The sequence below is a fragment of the Sardina pilchardus genome, chromosome 2 (genome assembly GCF_963854185.1).
Source record: "Sardina pilchardus chromosome 2, fSarPil1.1, whole genome shotgun sequence".
NCBI classification, from domain to species: domain Eukaryota; kingdom Metazoa; phylum Chordata; class Actinopteri; order Clupeiformes; family Clupeidae; genus Sardina; species Sardina pilchardus.
This window is the reverse complement of record NC_084995.1, coordinates 29245522-29265128: the sequence shown is the minus strand read 5'-3', so window position 1 is coordinate 29265128 and position 19607 is coordinate 29245522. Positions and strand designations below refer to the sequence as shown.

The window sequence follows — 19607 nt, the reverse complement described above, 5'->3', positions numbered from 1 at the left end:
GCTTTGTGGGATGAGAAAACATGTTTATCTCATCCTCAACCTCTCACACTCACTTAACTGGGGCCAATGAGATCCTTTCTGGAGGACATATAACTTTCTACATTTTTCAGATAGTGCATGTGATATTTTATCTGTCACCCCGGTCTAGCAGTTGGCCACGCCTTCCTCTTAAAGAAGAAGAAGAAGAAGAAAAGAAACGGCGGGTCCCCTCAAATGCTTTCCTCTTCTCTTTGAGTAATTAGCATACATACAGCAAGGTAGGGACAATTGTGAAATCGTATTACTGAAACACAAATTAGTTATCAGATGAATAACAATTCATCTGTGAAACAAAGTTGTAGGCTAACTGTCTATGTGTTGAGAGCGCGCAGATAATATAACTACACCCCTTGTGCTTCTGGCGCCATAATGTTCATAGCTCTTCACTTTTGAGTTTGATCTGATTGTCCTTGTTTTAATTCCTACGTTTCATCACAGATTTTACGAAATACCAACGTCCTGTGAGTCAATTAAAAAAGTATCTGGGAAATCATTCTTGTTCTATTAAATTAGACTAGGTCTAGCACTCCCAAGACAGCTCCCCAAGTTAGCTAGCTAGCAGTTAGTTCGTTTAAGCACACGATGTTTCCTACAGGCAATTTGAAAAAAGTTTCAAACAACAGATTACTGTTTTGATACCTACCTGGTAGTACTCAGTTATATTCCTAGAAATATGAGTAATTTCGGCGCTACAATCGAAATGATCTTTTCAAGTGAATTCTCAGCGGAGGTAACAGGTATGCTAGCCTCTCCTTGACATACATTAGTCAGATCGGACTCTCTCTTATTACTCTATGGTAATGTTAATATAAAAATTAGTAATGAGACTGCAATGAAAATTATTTTTAAAATGACCCTCTGCTACTGTGAATTGCTGCACTTTTGCTGCAAGTATTTCACATATGATTGAATAACTGTAATAATCTGGCAACCACTTGGTTAAATCTGCTTTGTGATTGGTTACTCAAAGCGGAAGGCGGGTATTCATGTGCCTATCGGTCAAAACAAAACCAGCATTGCATGCTAAATTGCGAATTATACAATAAGTTGTGTCTCAAATTACGTTTACATAAACTGAAGCGGTGTTCGATGGTGTGCTGTCAACTGAAAAGATCACATCTCTCAGTCTGACGCTGTTTCAGCAGGCCTGAAACAAGGTAAGTAAGTTAACGTTAGCTGATTAGCAACAATATTCTCCTGCACGGCACGGCACTGCACTGCACTACTACTACTACTACTGCTGCTGCTGCTGCGAACGTTAGTACTTCTGACTTTTCCGCGTTGTGCAGCTTTACTTTGGCCACTGGTTGCCCGATAGCCACATCCTATGGTGGAATGTTGGTTATTCAAAAGTTGGGAAATAAAGGTTCACACATGCCCCACCAATTCTTCTAAATGCATGTTGTCATCTCAACGGTGTATGCTATGTCGTTGTCCGAATGCACCTACATTGTTTTTTTTTTGTTTCTTTGTTTGCATGCTTCTTTATGCAGAACAACATGCAGTCTAATTTTAGACGATTTGGAGGAACAGGATTAACCTTTATAGATTTCCTGGATGTTGACCACACGGAGACAGTGACGCTGTCCCAGGCAATACAGAATTCCTCAGAGGATGTCTCAGCTAGCCAAGACCTGGAAAACGAAGCAAATGTCCTCTTTGGTAATATTCAAGGCACCGTGGTGGGCCTGCGATATTACACAGGGGTGGTAAGTCCAACAGTGCTGGTATGACCTTGTGAAGTGATGAATATGGGACAGACTAACCTGGAGTATTGAAATGCATTGCAACCTGTTTTGGAGTAATGTAATTCACTGGAAATTCATTGGGGGGAAAAAATGTGATTCACCAGGTCACATCACAACATCCCTTCACATTGTCCATGTCAGCAAGATGCCTAATTAGAGACAAGAATGTTAGAGTGCTCTCATTTGAGAACAGGGAGGTAGCACTGATTTACCATAATGTTACACCAGCCATAGCATAATTACCACTGGCAGGTGACATGAATAACATTAATTATTTTGTTACAATGGCACCTGTCAGTAGACTGGGTAAACCCAGCCCGATCTGCCAGCAATTGAATTTGGCCCGGGCACCTGTCAGTGAACATTTTGTTATTTAAGTTGAGTGATGTGTTAGAAGGAAGGAAATGGGCAAGGCTAAGCATAAGGACGTGAGAACATGGACCTAAGTGTCATCTTAGTCAGAGCAGCTCTAAAACCGCAGCTCTTATCAGATGTTCCTGCTCTGTAGTGGTACTACGTACGAAAAGTGCTCCATGGAAGGAAAACTGGTGAACAGAGTTATGGACGGCCATGGCTCATTGATGCGGATGGGTAGTGAAGGCTGTCCCCTTTGCGAGCAAGAACACAGAGTGCATCGCCTTTTATTGTGTACGACGCAGAACAGCCACTGATTGGTCAGGGTGCCCAAGCTGGCCCCTGTCCACTACCTAAGCACCTAAGTGAGCATCTGAACTGTACCGTGGAGCAATGGAAGACAGGTTTAATGAGTCATGTTTCCTTTCACATTATGTGGATGGCTGGGTGCATGTGCTTCTCTTACCTGGAAGGACATGGCACTAAGATGCACTACTATGGGAAGCAGGCAAGGCAAAGGAGGTGATGCTTTTTGGCAATGTTTTGCTGAGGAACAGGTTCTACTTTGACATTTACCACCTCCCTTAACATTGCTGCAGAGCAAGTACACACCTCTGCATCAAAACTGTCACTGTCTCCAAATTCCCCAGATCTCAATTTAATCAAGCATCTATGGGATGTGCTGGACAATAGGTGAGATCCATTAAGGCCCCACCTCACAACTTACAGAACTTAAAGAATCTGTTGCTTACTGTAGTAGGTCTTGACACCAGATACCAGAGTACTCGCTTAGAGTTCTGGTGGAGTCATGCCACACAACTGTTTAGGGATGTTTTGGCAGGCAAAAGTATATACCTATACAGCATTATTGTGCTGTGACCAGAGTTTTTCCTGTGAAAAAAAAATACAGTTTAAAATTAACTTATTATAAGATTGTGATAAAGAGTGTATTGCAATTGAACTATTGACTGCCTATTATTTGGAAGTAGAAAATTCCAAACTTCTAAGATTATCAACTTTTGTTGTTGTTTTGTTATTATTTAATATCAAGGAAGAACATAACCTGTAACATTTTGCTGTTCCAGGTCAACAAAGGAGAGATGGTCTCTTTGGTAAGACAGCCTCAAAACCCATACGACCGAAATGCAGTAATGGTTGCGAATGTGTATGGAAGCCAGGTGGGACATATTAAGAAAGAGCTTGCAGCCGCAATGGCTCCCATCATGGATGGCAAGTTGGGGAAGATTGAAGGGTATGTCTAAATTTGTATTGGGCCATTTCTGACATCTAACACTGGCACTCTGATATTACTCATGCTCAGTGGTAATGGCAGTCTTAACCCCTAGTAAATAGTACATCTTTCTTTATTTCTCATGTTCAGTGGTAATGGCAGTCTTAACCCCTAGTAAATAGTACATCTTTCTTTATTTCTCAGGGTAGTACCCTATGGAGAAACAAACAAATTTTCAATGCCTGTCATACTTTCCTTCTGGGGAAAAGAGGAAAATAAGAACAGTGTCTTAAGTATGCTCAGCCGTCACGGTTACAAGCTTGGATTCTCATCAGGTACATTTAAATAATTTTATTTTGCTTAAAACAATAATGTGAAATTATCTTTTTATTCTGAGGTTATTTTTTGTTCGAAGGTGGTAAGGCATACTCGAGTGGCGGTCAAACACCCCAAGGATTCCTTGCACCCTCCAAGAGACTGAACGCCATTCCTTTGACACCTGAACAGGTACTGTAGCCTGGCAAGAGTGGACGCAGAGCAGAATAGTGTGGTCACCATTAGATTGTCATGTGTGGTTGCTATGGTTCTAGACTGTTCTCTTTCTCTTTCTCTACTCTTTCTCTAGCTGAAGAGTGCCTTTGACAAACTCTTCGATGACCTGATGGAGGACAAGACGCGAGAGATGGAGCCAGCTGAGGTGAGACACATTCCATTTGAAACGCTAGTGCTCTGAGTGACTGATTTGAATCCTACGCAGATACACAGGTACACAAGTGAGGGAGTTAAACGTCTAACCTGTGCTGTGTCCTCCCAGGCGATCTACACTCCCCTGCTCCCCCATCAGAAGCAGGCTCTCCACTGGATGACCACAAGGGAGAATAACAACGACTTGCCCCCCTTCTGGGAACAAAAGGGCGACCTGTACTTCAATGTCCTCACCAACTTCGCCGTGCGGGAGAGGCCAGAGAAAGTCCGCGGTGGCATCCTGGCTGATGACATGGGACTGGTCAGTGAACACCTGAACAGGAAAACAACTCGTTGTCCAACCACCTAAGATAAGATCATTGATCACAGATGCACTGGAGTAATCAGCAGCCCTGATCCTGTTTTTTTACGGATTTGAAATGTCTGTCTCAGGGCAAAACCCTCACCACCATTGCACTGATTGTGTCCAATTTCCATAACGGGAAACCCTTGCCGCTAGAGAGGAATGCTACATCAGAGGGACATTCAAAGGCATCGCCGTCAAAAAGGTAAGAACAAGCTTGTGCTTTTACATTTATTTCTGTAGTGAAACATTTGCGAACAGAGATAACGGTCACTGATGCTGAAGCCACTTGTGTTCATTTTCAAAGAGCACGTGAAGAGCCTGCCACTGTGGAGGGTGTTGATCCAGAACAAGGTGTAGGGCAGTCAGCTGTTCCAAAGAAGAAGGGTAAGAGTTCCAGCCCACATCTTTACCTCCGCCAAGGAGGTCATGTTTTCATCGGGGAACGGCGTTTGTTTGTTTGTCTGTCTGTTTGTTAGCAAGATAACTCGAAAAGTAATGGATAGATTTCGATGAAATCAGGGAATGTCAGAACTGACCCTAAGGAAGAAACGATTAGATTTTGGGAGTGATTCGTAACACCGTCGGGATTCTGGAGCCGTTTATGTTTTTCGGTTAGTGATGTAATGGCATGGTATGGCCACGTGGTGGCGATCTGAATAGTTCAGGTTCAAATGTGTGACAACCTAGGAATAACAATACAGGCGGAGGTCTGCGCTCTCTGAGTGCTTTTCTAGTTCATACCTGAATTACGGCATTTGACAGTTTATTGACTGCCTCTTCATACCTGAATTATGGCATTTTACAGTTTATTAACTGCCTTTTCTTTTCCCTGCAGCCAAGACGACCAAGAAAGACAAAGGCTCCACCAGCACAGGTAGAAGATCCGGTTTGGTTTTGCATTTAAGGCATGCTGAAGCAGTGTGGGAACTGATGCTGGTAGCAAAAGTCATGCTGATACTTGGTCGTTCAACTATTTACAAAAATAACCCGTCTGGGTGTTGGTACGGTGTTCTGTGTTGGCACGTACTGTAGGTGCGGTTCTGATGGATGATCTGGGCTTCGAGGCAGCACTAGGAGGCCTCACCACGGACGGGGGCTCGAAGAAGAAAAAAGCAAAGAAGAAGAGCTCAGGTAATTATGGAACATGCTGTGTGTGCGTGCGTGCGTGCGTGCGTGCGTGCGTGCTTGCGTGCGTGCGTGCGTGCGTGTGTGTGTGTTTTGAATTGTGCACAGTTGTGTAGCTGTCACACTGTTGTCCATGTTATCTCTATGCAGCTGTGGACAGTCTCCCTCTGGAGAGCAGCAGCAGTGCCAGAGCCACCCTGATCCTCTGTCCCCTGTCTGTGCTGAGCAACTGGTTGGTATGTATGGCTGACTGTCTCCTAACAGGCCGGACATAAGAAATGGAAAGGCATTCTTATCACATGCTGTGCTTGACCATATGATTCTGATTGGGTGATGGAAACAGGTCCACTTAAGTTAACTCACCTATTTGTCTGTTGTTGTTGTTGTTGTTGTTGTTGTTGTTGTTGTTGTCTCTATCTGTATAATGTCAGTGAGTGAGGTTTTGACAGCAGTGTTTTGAATTTGTTGTACCGGACATCAATTCAGTGTGGATTCAATACAGATTTCAGTGTGTAAAGGCCTTTATGCCATATTGACCTCTGCCCTTTCAGGACCAGTTTGAGCAGCATGTACGAGTGGATGTGAAACTGAATGTGTACCTGTACTACGGCGCTGAACGCTGCCGAGACACGGACTTCCTGTCTGGACAGGATGTGGTTCTCTCCACCTACAACATCCTCTCTTCAGACTTCAGCGTGAGTTGCTCTGCTAAAGTATGAATCGTGTGTGAAGGCGTGGCGGTTACATTACATGACGAGTCTGACTTGTTGTCCTGGTGGTGTGGCCCAACGCAGAGCAAGGCCAGCAGCCCTCTGCACAAGGTGAGCTGGCTACGGGTGGTGCTGGACGAGGGCCACGTCGTCAGGAACCCCAACGCCCTCCAGAGCCGGGCTGTGCTGGGCCTCAACGCAGAGAGGAGATGGGTCCTGTCAGGTGAGGCAGACTCTGTGTGTGTGTGTGTGCACGCAGACAAAAGTCAGGGACAACGTGTCTAATGTATGAGCTATTGTGTGGCATGTGGAGGAATTGAGCCAACTCACCAATAGTTATGGTTAGGATAACCGTGTATTAAATTTGTATTAATTGGCGTGAAGTCACTTTGGTTAGACTTTAGACTTTGCCTTGATTTAAATCAGGGCTCTTGAAATGGAATATGATGTTTGTGTTGATCTGTGAGCATGTGACTTTCTCTCTCTCTCACGCTCTCTCTCTCTTTCTCTTTCTTTCTTTCTTTTTCTTTCTCTCTCTGTGTATGTGTATACTGTATGCGATGGACAGGCACTCCCATCCAGAACTCCCTGAAAGACCTGTGGATGCTGCTGTCGTTCCTGAAGCTGAAGCCGTTCGATGTGAAGGAGTGGTGGAACCGCGTCATCCAGAGGCCAGTCACACAAGGGGACAGCGAGGGCCTGCAGTACGTACCGTGCACACAGGGTCCACCACCCACACACAACAGGACCGCTTGATCCACACGCGCTGACACATTAGTCAGACTTTAATGCTCTCTGACTCCATGTGGTAATTCAGGCGTGGCTGCGCTGTTTAACATTTGAAAATAGGGCTTACTGTGGGTAAAAGCCATGTCTCTGATTGGTGATTAGGAACCTGCAGGCGCTGGTGAAGGGGATCACCTTGCGGCGCACCAAAGCCAGTAAGGTGGGGGGCAAGCAGGTGGTGGAGCTGCCGGACAGGAAGGTGTTCGTCGAGCACGTGACCCTCTCCGAGGAGGAACAGCAGGAGTATGACCTCGCCAAGATGGAGGGCAAGAACGTCATCGGGAGGTGCGCATAGACCCTCTGCATGTGTGGCCTTGGGAGGGGCTGGGGCGGGGCTATAAAGGGATTCCTTTTTCATCACATGTACTGTAGGATTGTCTTGAGGTTAGTTTAGTTTGTTTATGTAGTTTATTTAAAGCAGGGACCATGTACAAAGTTCATTAGTTACATGAAGTAAAGAGATGACTTGTACCAGATTAACTTGAGGCCCATCTTCTTCGTTGTGCAGGTATATGAAAGAAGGGACCGTGCTGACAAACTACGCCGATGTCTTGGCCATTCTGGTGCGATTGCGGCAGCTCTGCTGTCACCCTGGGCTGCTCAGGTCATACGCCGGAACAGGTGCGAATGCTATGGCCATCGCAGCGCTGTTGGTCAATTTGTGGAGGTCCAAAGATTTCTATTAGGGCTGAGAAAACTGGAAATTAATCATAGAAATGATTGTCTCTGCAATATATCTCCAGACTTTGTTGTTGCTGTGGTTTCACATTCACCTCACCTAACCTCTGATGTATTTGATGTCTTCGTCACCTTCAAGCCCCACCAAATGTAATCGCAAGCAGCAGTTTTAATTTCACGCCCATCAGCATGTACTGGCTCGCATTGCCTTGTGCTGGCCGTCGTCACTCGCCTGTGACGGAGTGTGTGTTGTGTGTGTGTCACTCGCCTGTGGCAGAGCATGTGTGTGTGTGTGTGTGTGTGTGTGTGTGTGTGTGTGTGTGCGGCGCTCTGCAAGCTGTAATCAGCCGCTGATGTCACCCTGAGGTGGCCATCTAACGTGCTGTTTGTGTGTGTGTGTGTGTGTGTGTGTGTGTGTCTCCACGGCAGGCGAGTCGTCCACACCCAGTGAGCTCCGCGAGCGCCTCGTCAGCAAAGTCAGGTGCGCCCTCTTCCAACCCCACACACTCACACACACACACTCCCCTGGGATTTAATTAGGAAATGCCCGTTCTGTGAGGTTTTGGGTGGGGTTTTGACGTAGGCGTGACGTGTGGTGTGTGGTGTGTGCTCCAGGCTGGTGCTGGGCTCGGGCTCGGATGAGGAATGCGCCATCTGCCTGGAGTCGCTGCGCCAGCCCGTCATCACATACTGCGCCCACGTCTTCTGCCGGCCCTGCATCTGCGAGGTCATCCGCTCCGAGCAGGTGAGAACGCTGACCACCTCTGGACTCAGCCCCTGTTATTATCAGAGGCGCCGCGAGCACACTGATGTCGGCATGATGTAATTGTGATGTAGTCTCTAATTGTCTCTCTCTACTGCACCAAAGTATTCACCGACATTTGTGAATCAGTGAAATAAGGCGAAAGGCGAATAATGCTAATTTAGTTAGTTAAACCTAGTAAGATCCAAGATTTTGATTTTTTTTTTCCCTTGAATTTCCCCTGAATCAGAACACTTTGGCTGACTAAAAGTGACACCCCTCTCAGGGTAAGGCTTGGCTAGTTTGGAGAGTTATGCCTCTGGTTTCAGTCTGGAGATTTACCCCCCTGGTGTCCTCCATGTCACAGGAGCATGCCAAGTGCCCCCTCTGCCGGTCCCAGATCAAGACCCGGGAGCTGGTAGAATACCCAGGAGAGGAGGAGGACTCTTTCTCAGCCGGCGATGGCAAAGACAAGTGGCGGTCCAGCTCCAAGGTAAGGAAGGCCGGCGTATCCACGCAGCGTCTGTCGTAAATATCCCTTTGGCGACAGGCGGTGGGGTGTCTCCAGTAGGGTTGGGTATCGTTTGAATTTGAACGATTCCGATTCCGATTTCGATTCCTTGTTTCGATTCCGGGTCCTAACGATTCTCGATTCCGATTCTTGTAAAACGCAGGGTCAAAAAAGTTTGGATATTTTAAATGAGCTAGCTAACCAACGGTCTTTCTGAATGACATTTACTATACATTTCTCACAGGGCTGTTTTCAACTACAATATAAATCGTCTTCTTGTTGCCTCAGCTCTGTTATGCAAACACCTTCTTTGTTGGTGTTTAGCGGCTTCTTCTTCCGGTTCGCGGACTGGGAATCGATACTAGGAATTGAAATTTAAACTTTTGAACGATTCCGGGAGAATTGGAAAGCTAGTCCCGGTTCCCATCGATTCTCGATACCCAACCCTAGTCTCCAGAGAGGTCATTTGAGCCGGTTGTGACGGCCAGCTGTGATGGGCTGTGTGGTGGGTCCGCAGGTGAACGCCCTGATGAGCAGCCTGCTGGCGCTGCGCAGCGAGGACGGCAGCATCAAGAGCCTGGTGGTGTCCCAGTTCACCCGCTTCCTCACCCTGCTGGAGGTGCCTCTGAGGTGCGTGAGCTCTCTCCTTCCGGTGATGATTAATAACCTGATCCAGCTCAGAGCTGAGTGCCTGAGATATCTGTGTGCATGTGTGCACTCTCCCATGTGTGCGTGTAAGTTTGTATGCGAGTGCAGGACTCACCCTGCTGGAGGTGCCTCTGAGGTGCGTGAGCTCTCTCCTTCCGGTGATGATTAACAACCTGGGCCGGGTTTCCCAGATTCGTTAAGAAGCTCTTTTAAGTGCTAAGAACTTCTTAGGAGCGCTCTAAGAATGCTCCTAAGAAGTTCTTAGCACTTAAGAGCTTCTTAACGAATCTGAGAAACCCGGCCCTGATCCAGCTCAGATCTGAGTGCCTGCGATATCGGTGTGCATGTGTGCGTGCAAGTTTGTATGCGAGTGCAGGACTGTGACCTCTCTTGTCATGAAAGCAGTGAATGAGTCCCTTGTTGCATTGCCCTCTGAACCCTGTGCTGCAGGGAGCACGGCTTCACCTTCACACGGCTGGACGGCTCCATGAACCAGAAGAGCCGTGCCAAGGCCATCGAGGACTTCCAGGATGCCTCTCCTGGGAGCCCATCCATCATGCTGCTGTCGCTCAAAGCAGGAGGCGTGGGACTCAACTTGACCGCCGCCTCCCATGTATTCGTCATGGACCCAGTGAGTGTCCATGGGGAGAATGGTTAAAGGTGTTGGTAGTCAGTTTTGGTGTGGAAGAGCTAAAAAAAAAAGCTACTCACCATATTTGTTAACCATTGTGCTAATGTTTGTGCTTTAAAACCTTTCAAACTGTTCTACAATGGTGTGTTATTTCTTAAATATGGTGATGTGGAATTGTGGTGAGGGAGTATTTTTATTTTCGAAGACTGTATAGTTTGTCATGTCCTCATGAAGAAGTTCTCCTCTTCACCATAAGGTGGTGATAAAGGGTCTCATTTGATCACATGGTCATTCACCACTCCTCATTCATCTCTTTCTTCTTAAGAAAACATTTTGTACATTTCGATTAAAACTAGTGAGATACCCTCCCACAATTATCCAACAACACCTTATTTGGCACTGCCAGGACCAATTAACATGCTAGCTGGCTTTATTTTTGTTTTTTGTCAGCAATGTTGTAGTGTTAAGAGCATCTTGCACTGAAAACACTACTAAACACCAAACTCTGGCAAGCAGTCTTGTCCCCAGACTGAGGTACAGTAAGCTGTGTGTGTGTGTCTCATCCCCCATTCCAGGCTTGGAACCCAGCAGCAGAGGACCAGTGTGTTGACCGGTGCCATCGGCTTGGCCAGAAGAGGGATGTGGTGATCACCAAGGTGATTTACAGGCACACAATGACAAAAACAATGTGTTAACATTCTACACCTGTCATTTGACTCCAGTGGGACCGACAATGACATTTTCATGTTATTCCAGCACCTCCAAAAATGACCTGTACTTAACATCGATGGTTTTAAACTCCAGAACATGTTTAGATTTGAGTTGTGGTTTTATGTTGTTGAAGTGTTCCTATCTGACTTGGAATTCCTCTGGTCTCGTGTTGTGCAGTTCATTGTGAAGGACTCTGTTGAGGAGAACATGGTGAAGATCCAGAAGAAGAAGCAGGACCTGGTGGAGAAAGCGTTTGGAGCAAAAACTACTCAAGACAAGAGGCAGTCGCGCATTGACGACATCAGGGAGTTGATGGAGTTGTGATTTTGTTTCTCCGTAGGCTATAAAATGACAGCACAGTGTTCAGGATGTCCATTTGGATTGTTATGTTAAGTCTCATACTAATTTCATTCCGGCCAGCGTCGACCACGTTTACAACCAAAAATGTTTCTGTTCCGACACAAAAAACGGTTTTGTTATACAACAATAAAAGCACACACACGTAACACACCAGGGGCTCAGTCATTGCTTGTCTTTATTTCAGAACTTGCAGATGCAGGGCTTAGTTAGGGGAGGGTTACACTACTAAACAGTCATTACCACACATAGTCACACAGAAAAAGACAACCAAGGACTGAATTGTGAGAAGACAATGCCCTCGCGCTGGATGGATGGATGGAGTGGCTGTGCGCTGGGAGGAGGACTGGGAGGCGACTGCATGGTGCGGAGGGCAACTCGAGGGGCGTGCTGGAGGCAGAAGCAGCACGGTGGCTTCATTGTAAAAAGTACCAAGTTAAGGCACCTGTAAAACACGTGGAAAAACATCTAGGACATATGTATCATCTTCTAGGAAAGAACAGCAAGGCTTTTTGTCAGTCAGTCAGTAACCTTCTGAGACCCAGTGGGTGTTAAATCATGCATACCATGTACAAAATGACTACATTATGTAGACATACGCACTCAATTTAATATAGGTTCCTAGACCACTGGAGTAAAAAAGAAAAACAATGCAAACAATTAGTTGAGGAGTGTCGATTCACAAGACCCCACCGTGGGTGATGTTAACAACTGAGAGAGTTACATTTCTAACTGACATTAATGGGTTAAGGTTCATCTGATGTAAATAGTACATCACAGTGAGAGGTGTGAGGTCTGGGATCACATCTAAAATGATGAGCTGCATAGTTGTGAGGAGCCAATAGAAACATGGCGGGAAGATTCAGTCCATTCTTATTACACTGTTGTGCCTATTGACAGTTACAAACACCCAACCAAAGGAAAGGGAGATGGAGACATGGATGTCAAAACATTTCTAATACTGGAACTTGAGCTCTTCATTTATCCTGCTGGTGGAATCCTCCATCGCGCCATGCTTTTTAAGACGGAATCTGTAGTCCACCACGTCCTGTCCCTACTTCAGGAAGGAGTCCAGCTTTCTCTGAATGTTGTCGAACGAGTCAATTCCCATGTAGTCTGCCTGGCCCTGTTCCCACTTCTGTTTACGTTCCTGACTGGAGATCTGAGGGGGCTGGGGAGCCTGGAACACGTGCACCTCGGGGGTCCCGTCTGGGGTCCCGTCTTCCTGCAACAGGAAATAAAGACGAGCGCTCGGAGATTAGGCCAAGTTCACTCTGACGAAACATCCGCTGTGACCGTAAACGTTCTTGACTCGTGTGGGTTAAGTCTTGCTCAGTTCAGATAAAATACAGAGTAGAGCGCTTCTGTTCAATCAAAGACATACGTAACATTGAGTTCATGCAGAGGCGGACATACTGTAGTAGCAGTCACATATTTGCTCCAACAAATTAATAATATCACTAGTACATCTCTAAATGTATATCATCATATTTGGTACGATTGTAAATGGAACACAGTGCGAGAGTTAAGTCTTAAAAAGCAGTCAAAACACCACTGCCCCCTATATTTGAAGGATCGCATTCCCGTTCTGAGTGCTCCAAGCCTTTATAACCAAAACAAACACAGCAGTCCAGATGACCCACATCCAAAACCAGTAGCCCAGGTGCCCACTTACCCCTGCTTCTACACATCCGGAGTGGAAGGGCTGGTCGCCGTACTCCTTCTTCATGAGGGGCAACACGGAGGTGGAGAAGAGGTTCCACCACTGCATCAGGTAGTCGGGGTGCAGGGTGGAGGGGTCCCGGGAGTGTCCCTTTACAGATTTGCTCTTGGTGTCGTAGGTGTGGTTCCACGGCTTCACTTTGCCAAGGAAGTGGACTACTTTGGCTTCATGCCCATACCTGAGGGGAGGGGGGGAGGGTCAAAAGAACTGGATTATATTCGCTGGTTTTACATGTAATATATGAGAAGTACAGAGGTGTGATAGTAGTAGTAATGAGTGTCATTGTTATACTAATGACAAATAGTCTGTACTACAGTGTGTTGAACATTACCACAGGGGTCCATTGACAACGGAGCAGGCTTTAGCTTTGCCATGGTGGAAAATACAACCACTGTCCAGCTCTGTTCAAAAGGACATTTAGTCTTAAAATAAACCGTGCTATTTCGGGAGGCTGGTATCTGCGGAGTGGATGCGGAGGTAGAAGGCCAAGAACGGGGGATTTTCACCTCCCCCTCAGCTCAAGTTACAGTGTCACCGTGTGAACACATCTCCCCATGACCTTTGCTTTATTTACACAGAGAAAGATCAAAATGCTTTGATACCACGTGGGAACATCCAACTGAATGGTGTGGCAAGACACCGTTTGTAATTCTACAGGTTAATCACAAGCAATGTGGCAAAACTGCCAGGGGAGAGAGAAGATGATCAAAGACCTCAGACCTGAAAGAGATGCCCAAGATCACAAACTACAATGTCTGTTTTCACTTACTGTTTAAATGCCGGAAGATAGGAATAAATGGCAATGCTACTGAGATTGTAGATGAAGGGAAGGTGCTTGGATATATCTGCTGTTGCCCAGTCACTGTAGTAGTTGTTAAGCACTCCTTGGTCCCCACCTATGCAAACAGAGAAAAACAAAAGGCGGTCTGATTGGCTGTCGCCATGTTGGGGTCTCATACACTCATCTTATACTGTTGCCAGAAAATGTTAGCATCAGCAGTCCAGTCTTGGTTAACCCTTTGTATTTCACATCTATTCGATTCTTGACATGATCACAGAGGAGTCACATCAAGGGGTTATTAGATTATCAGTGAACTAATCAGCTTCAGCACAATCCCCTTTATCCTGTAAGGAGTGATCATTCCACAGAGTGCAGTACAAACAAGCATCAAGATAAACATGAAAATGGGATGGGGTTCATTTGCTTAGACAGACTGAACTCATTTCAACATTTACAAAGAAAGATCACATCAGACATTAGGGAAGTTCTTTGCGTAATCCCTGGTGGCTTTTACTGGTCTTCGCACCTGTCAATGCTGTGCGACACCACAAATGAGTCATCATACAGGAAGTATTCTGGCTCCACCATAGCTACCACAACTCCTGTCATGACCTCAACTAGCACCATGGCACAGTGACAGGGCAAGGGGCCGCAGTAGCCTTTCTAATGTAACATAGACGGGGGGTCACGCTCCTGTGCCAAGAGCCTGGCTGCTAGTAGTGGATGTGTTACCTTATGTTTGACAATCACAAATATGGCACCAGCTGCTCAGACATAAACCACCCACACTAAATGTTAAATCTATCAATAACAATGATGGCCTACACCCCGTCAGCCTTCTATAGACTCTATACATTGAGACATAAATAGACAGATAAGACTGATGTGGAAATACTGGCCCTTTAAACTTTAGACGACAAGAGCTGTGCTGTATGTGGGATGTTGCAACAGACACATGCCTTCTTGCACCAGTGTGGTGCCAAAGGGTATATATATATTCCCACTGCCCAACAAGAGAGGGCTGTTCTGAGAAAGCTGCATAACTGGACACGGGTAATCTCATTCTTACACCATAGTCTTTACCTAAAGAAATACATTTTAAAAATTATTTTAGATAATATATACACACACACACAACAATTAGCAATAATGTGAATCTTAAAGACATCTATCTATACATCAAAATACCTGAAAAAATAAAATGCAAAAATACAATTACAATCCATGAAATGGTGGTATTGTTAAAGGTTAAAGGAGTAAAGCCCATAGGTCAAGTGTTGTAATGTCTCAGCAGATAACGCCACACCTTGAGGTCCCTGGTCAGTTCTGCCTGTGTAGCTTATCTACGATCTCTTTTAACCAGTCCAACTACATATGCAGGCACGATCACTTTTAACCAGTCCAACTACATATGCAGGCACGATCACTTTTAACCAGTCCAACTACATATGCAGGCATGGGAACACTGATTACTACAGGCATGGGAACTCTGATCACTGCAGGCATGGGATTACTGCTAACTATGATTTACCTGAACCATTCAGAAAGCCTGGAAGAATGCTAGGGCTGTAGGAGGAGTGCATCGAGGCTGTGAGCGAGTGTGGATTCACCAACAGCAGCAGGTCATAGAGGTGTGTGTGGGACAGCCAGTGAAAACCACTGAGTCAAGCTTAGAGTTAACCTAAACCACTGAACCCCCACTAAAATAACTCCAGACCTTTAAACACACAGCCACTTGTGTTTGTGCACCAGAGCTGCTGAAGAACATACTTGTAATAGTGGCATAGGTATTACTGTAGATTTTTTAAATCGGGACACAGACACTAACATCCATTGTCTATTCTAAGCAGCAGGCTAGTTTTAGCTGGGATGAAGAAGTGTTCCTCTGTAATGCACACGTCAGAGAGAGAGAACCACATACTTGAGGCAAAATTCTACTTTCAACAAGTATGCAACCACAAACTCTCTGTCTCGCGCATGCCAATACTTACTGACATTTCAGAACCGATTATCTAACCTCAGCTTTAAAAGAATGCGAGGGGAAAAGTATAGTCTTTTAGGGAGTCGGCTACTGTTGCAGCTACAACAAATGATACAGCCTGTACCTAAAAAAATGAGTTTTTAAACTATCAGGATCAAGACAAACAATATAGAGAGAGTCTGCTTACATGTCTGCTTATGGAGAGAGTCTGCTTAAAACATGACGCAACATCTACATTTCTGTTTTGAATATCTTACAGTAATTTCCTGCATATAAGCCGCATTGTGTATAAGCCGGAGGACAGTGTTTTATGCAAGTTAAAAGAAACAAAACCATATTAGCACCATATTAACTGCCCCCCTGTATTAACCTCATAGCTGAAGAAATTTTGCAAAATCAATGGATAAGCCGCGGCTAATAGTCGGGAAATTACGGTATAGACTTATAGAGGGGCATGTGACCTTACGGTCAGATACCTACCATCAAAGCTGCCCTTCTCCTCACAGTGTGTCAGGAGCTTCCCATAGGTGTCCTTAGAGGGACGGAACACAAACACACCAGAGTTGAAGCAGTCCGGCCAGCCAGGGTCCGGTGCAGCGGACAGCTCCTCCCGCTCAAACAGCTCGTCTATATTTGCCAAAACCTTGGGATAGGAAGAACAGTTACACCCCTGTCCTCACGCCTACAGCAGCCTACAATACATGCAGTAGCACACATTTAAAATGGCAAACAGCAATGCAATGCATTTTTGTTTTTTAATGATTTACTTATTTAATACACTTGCACTGACTGGAGAACACTTTCAATTTCGTTGTACCTGTGACAATGACAATAAAGATATTCTATTGTATTCTATTCTATTCAACAACAACTAGAATGAAGCAAACTTTTGGTGCACTCTACAGGAAGTGATGAGCTATGTGGATGTATGCCCACTAGTAGTACTACTAACCAGTGTGTCTGCGTCCATGAACACGCATTTGGAGTACTGTGTGAGGTTCCAGCAGTGCAGCTTTGTGAAGGTGACGCCCAGGTCTGGCCTCTTCATGAGGGAGAGGTGCGCCGTGTCCCCGCTGTCCAGCACATCCACCAGCACCACCTCGTCAAAGAGCTTATGCAGCACCTCTCTGTCAGGAGAGGAGAGGAGAGGAACTACATTGCACACTCATTGATTCTGGTCGTTAATGCGACACTGGCCACAGCAGCACCTTTGATTTAATGTTTTTGCAGCATGCCATCGGTGCTGGAACTACATTATAAAGTGAGCTGGAGCAAATTAAGTCTGTAAACCAATTGTTTAATACAGTACAGGGGTTCTCCATTTTTGGGGGTTCCAAGGACCCCTTTTGGGGGAGGACATTTTCTGAGGATACCCTCATAACCATAATTAAGCATGCCATTCTTATTCTCTGTAGTTGTGGCCAGGTCCACTATCCCATGTTTTCTGGTAGGGGTGTAACTTGGTTTTGCGAACATTTCGACCCTACCCATTCATCAGCAAGCTAGCTGAGCAATAAGCCAAGCTTAAGCAGCAGTAGGAAAGGTTTTTCATGTCCTTAGTGAAGGTTTAAGTTAAATGTTAATGTGGGTGGGAGTGGGTAAAATTACAGACCTCAACTATGATAATCTAAATCAAAAATATTTTGCGTACCCCACTTTGACATCCACTGGTTTAATACATGAGAGGGACGTACCTGGTGGGCTCTGCAACATGTGGGCCAATTAGAACAACCAACTTTCTTGAGGTGTTGTGGTTTCTTAACGATTTGCCGAGCACCATTGCACCTTTGGCATAATTGTCGTTGGTTGCGAGGGTTACAAATGCCTGGTCTGCGGAATGAAAACATTTTGAAACACATTTGTAACTCACATTTTTGAAACGTCAAGTCAGTATTTCATGCTTCCTGGATTGCTTGAGAAATTGCGACAGAGTCATGCTTGTTCCGTCCATATGGCTGGGACGTGTGGAACCTGACGGGGGTGTGTTTCAGGATCTGCAGACTCCTGCATGCAGTAGACTAGCCTACAGTCTGTGCCATCGACGCAAGGCTACATGCCAAACTCTCTCTGGCTAATGGAGCATGGGCGAACTTCGAGCACTCGAAATCCAGGCAGTGACATCCTGGCTGTTAAACAACACTTTATTCGCTACATTTGCGATGAAACAAGGAACCACATACGATTACCAAAAAGAATGATATGGCAATGAATAATACTGATAAATAAGAGTGCGTAGGCCGGTGCATGTCCGCAAATGTCAACACAACTGTGGCATCTCTTATATTCCTGTAAAGCACACGATGTTCCCTAAGCCTACTAGGCAGCACAAACGAATTAAATTCCCGGATCTTAATGTAGGCTGTTTATAACATAAAATATTGAGGATTTGAGTGGATACACCGGTGTGTAGTCTAAATATTAGATGTTGCGTTAGCGTAAACGGACCACAATAAAAGCTGTATTTAACTAAACACACCCGTATGAGATTTCATAGCTTTTACGTACCTGCCATGATTCCTTTATCAGACGCAGGACTTCAGGGTACTGGCTGAAAGCGCACCGTGCAAGGAGAGACGGCTAGTGGGTAGAAAGGGTTTATGTGCACTAACCTTGCTGTTTGTGATAAATGGGTCACATGACCTTTGGCAGCACACGCCCACAAAATGTCCTAACTTCCTTATAGCTTCTCCAAACCAAGTAAATATCATTGACAGTAAAATACATTATGGCTTAAGCTGTTGTACTCGCTGGTTGTTATGCATATATTGTGTTTTATTAGTATTTTTTATTATTATCATCATTTTTCAAAATGTATATAACTGGGTGAGTAAGCCCCAGGCTGCGTAATTGATTGTAGGTGGTTTTGGCCAGACTATGCCAACAGATCCTATTGTCATATTACTTTAGTGGGTTGCACTGTCTCCATCTATTGTTATTTAATCCATTTAATTGGTCAAGGATTGCATCTGTGTGCAATGTAAAGCTGCGGATGGCTGGCCATATGCACCTTACGCAGACTCTTTTTCATGGTGAACAGAAAGAAACGGACATCACAGCGAGCAAAGACAGTCAGTATAACCTAAATAGGCCCTCTGAGTTCACAAAAGTGCCTGCCAATAATGTTCAGTATCAAATGCCTGCTCTTTAGATTTGGTGTTAGGGGGAAAACACTTTGGGAAACGTTCTATGCGCACATCTTCTTTCTCTCAAACGCATTGTAAACTGCCCCCCAGCGGTAATAAATCTGATCTGCATCTAACAATGAAATTGAATGTTGCCAGTGACGACCAGGGCATCTAGATTTTGGGCAAGTGCCAGAAATGCTACCCTCCATATCGACTGCTCTGAATAGGGTCATTCTCATTGGCGCGGTGCACCAAGGCCTCATCGGCCTATACTTCTGGTGGGAAGTTAAGCACAAATAGGCTATTTAAGTAGCATTTTCATATTTCTGTACTTTAGTATTTCTTGTATTGTTCTTTGTTTCCCTTTACAACCCTATTTTCACTATTTTATCTGTACTTTCTACTTCTTACATTTTCAAAACTCTTCAAAAGTACCGTTCATTTCGTGTAATTTGAGGCGAGTTATCAATTATTTTCATTATTGTGTGCTCCCCCAAAAGGAAGATTTTACCCTAAATGGAGATAGGACAACAATAATCCTTCAAAAAGAGGGCCGATTTTGTCAATGAAAGAGTGCCATCTAAAAAAAATGCTGTTCATGATAATGAAAACTTCTTTGTCGAATTCAGTACTTTATCAGATTGTGTAGACAACAAAACATCCTATCCTTTGTTT

The 19607-nt window shown here is 45.1% G+C and overlaps 2 protein-coding genes across 3 annotated transcripts; one reads left to right on the top strand and one right to left on the bottom strand.

Moving 5' to 3' along the window:
- Positions 1 to 177: 177 nt before the first annotated feature.
- On the top strand, positions 178 to 11449 carry hltf (helicase-like transcription factor). Of its 2 annotated transcripts, none has more exons than XM_062525468.1 (24): positions 178 to 257; positions 1533 to 1748; positions 3227 to 3393; positions 3577 to 3707; positions 3788 to 3879; positions 3998 to 4069; positions 4187 to 4378; positions 4510 to 4625; positions 4728 to 4807; positions 5259 to 5297; positions 5456 to 5554; positions 5699 to 5784; positions 6100 to 6243; positions 6343 to 6481; positions 6827 to 6962; positions 7150 to 7329; positions 7553 to 7665; positions 8152 to 8203; positions 8338 to 8467; positions 8832 to 8957; positions 9493 to 9605; positions 10074 to 10254; positions 10830 to 10910; positions 11143 to 11449. In XM_062525468.1, exons 2-24 carry the CDS (start codon positions 1539 to 1541, stop codon positions 11287 to 11289), a joined length of 2826 nt encoding a protein of 941 aa, XP_062381452.1. In that variant the 5' UTR covers positions 178 to 257; positions 1533 to 1538; the 3' UTR covers positions 11290 to 11449. The 2 variants fall into 2 exon arrangements, with proteins under 2 accessions (XP_062381452.1, XP_062381444.1); XM_062525460.1 differs by lacking the exon at positions 178 to 257 and adding an exon at positions 1016 to 1196.
- Positions 11450 to 11482: 33 nt separating this feature from the next.
- Positions 11483 to 18434, bottom strand: gyg1a (glycogenin 1a). The gene is made up of 7 exons (XM_062525481.1): positions 18313 to 18434; positions 17502 to 17637; positions 16760 to 16934; positions 16288 to 16450; positions 13815 to 13941; positions 12998 to 13223; positions 11483 to 12547 (listed from the first exon to the last, which is right to left on the bottom strand). Exons 1-7 carry the CDS (start codon positions 18317 to 18319, stop codon positions 12377 to 12379), a joined length of 1005 nt encoding a protein of 334 aa, XP_062381465.1. The 5' UTR covers positions 18320 to 18434; the 3' UTR covers positions 11483 to 12376.
- Positions 18435 to 19607: the final 1173 nt, after the last annotated feature.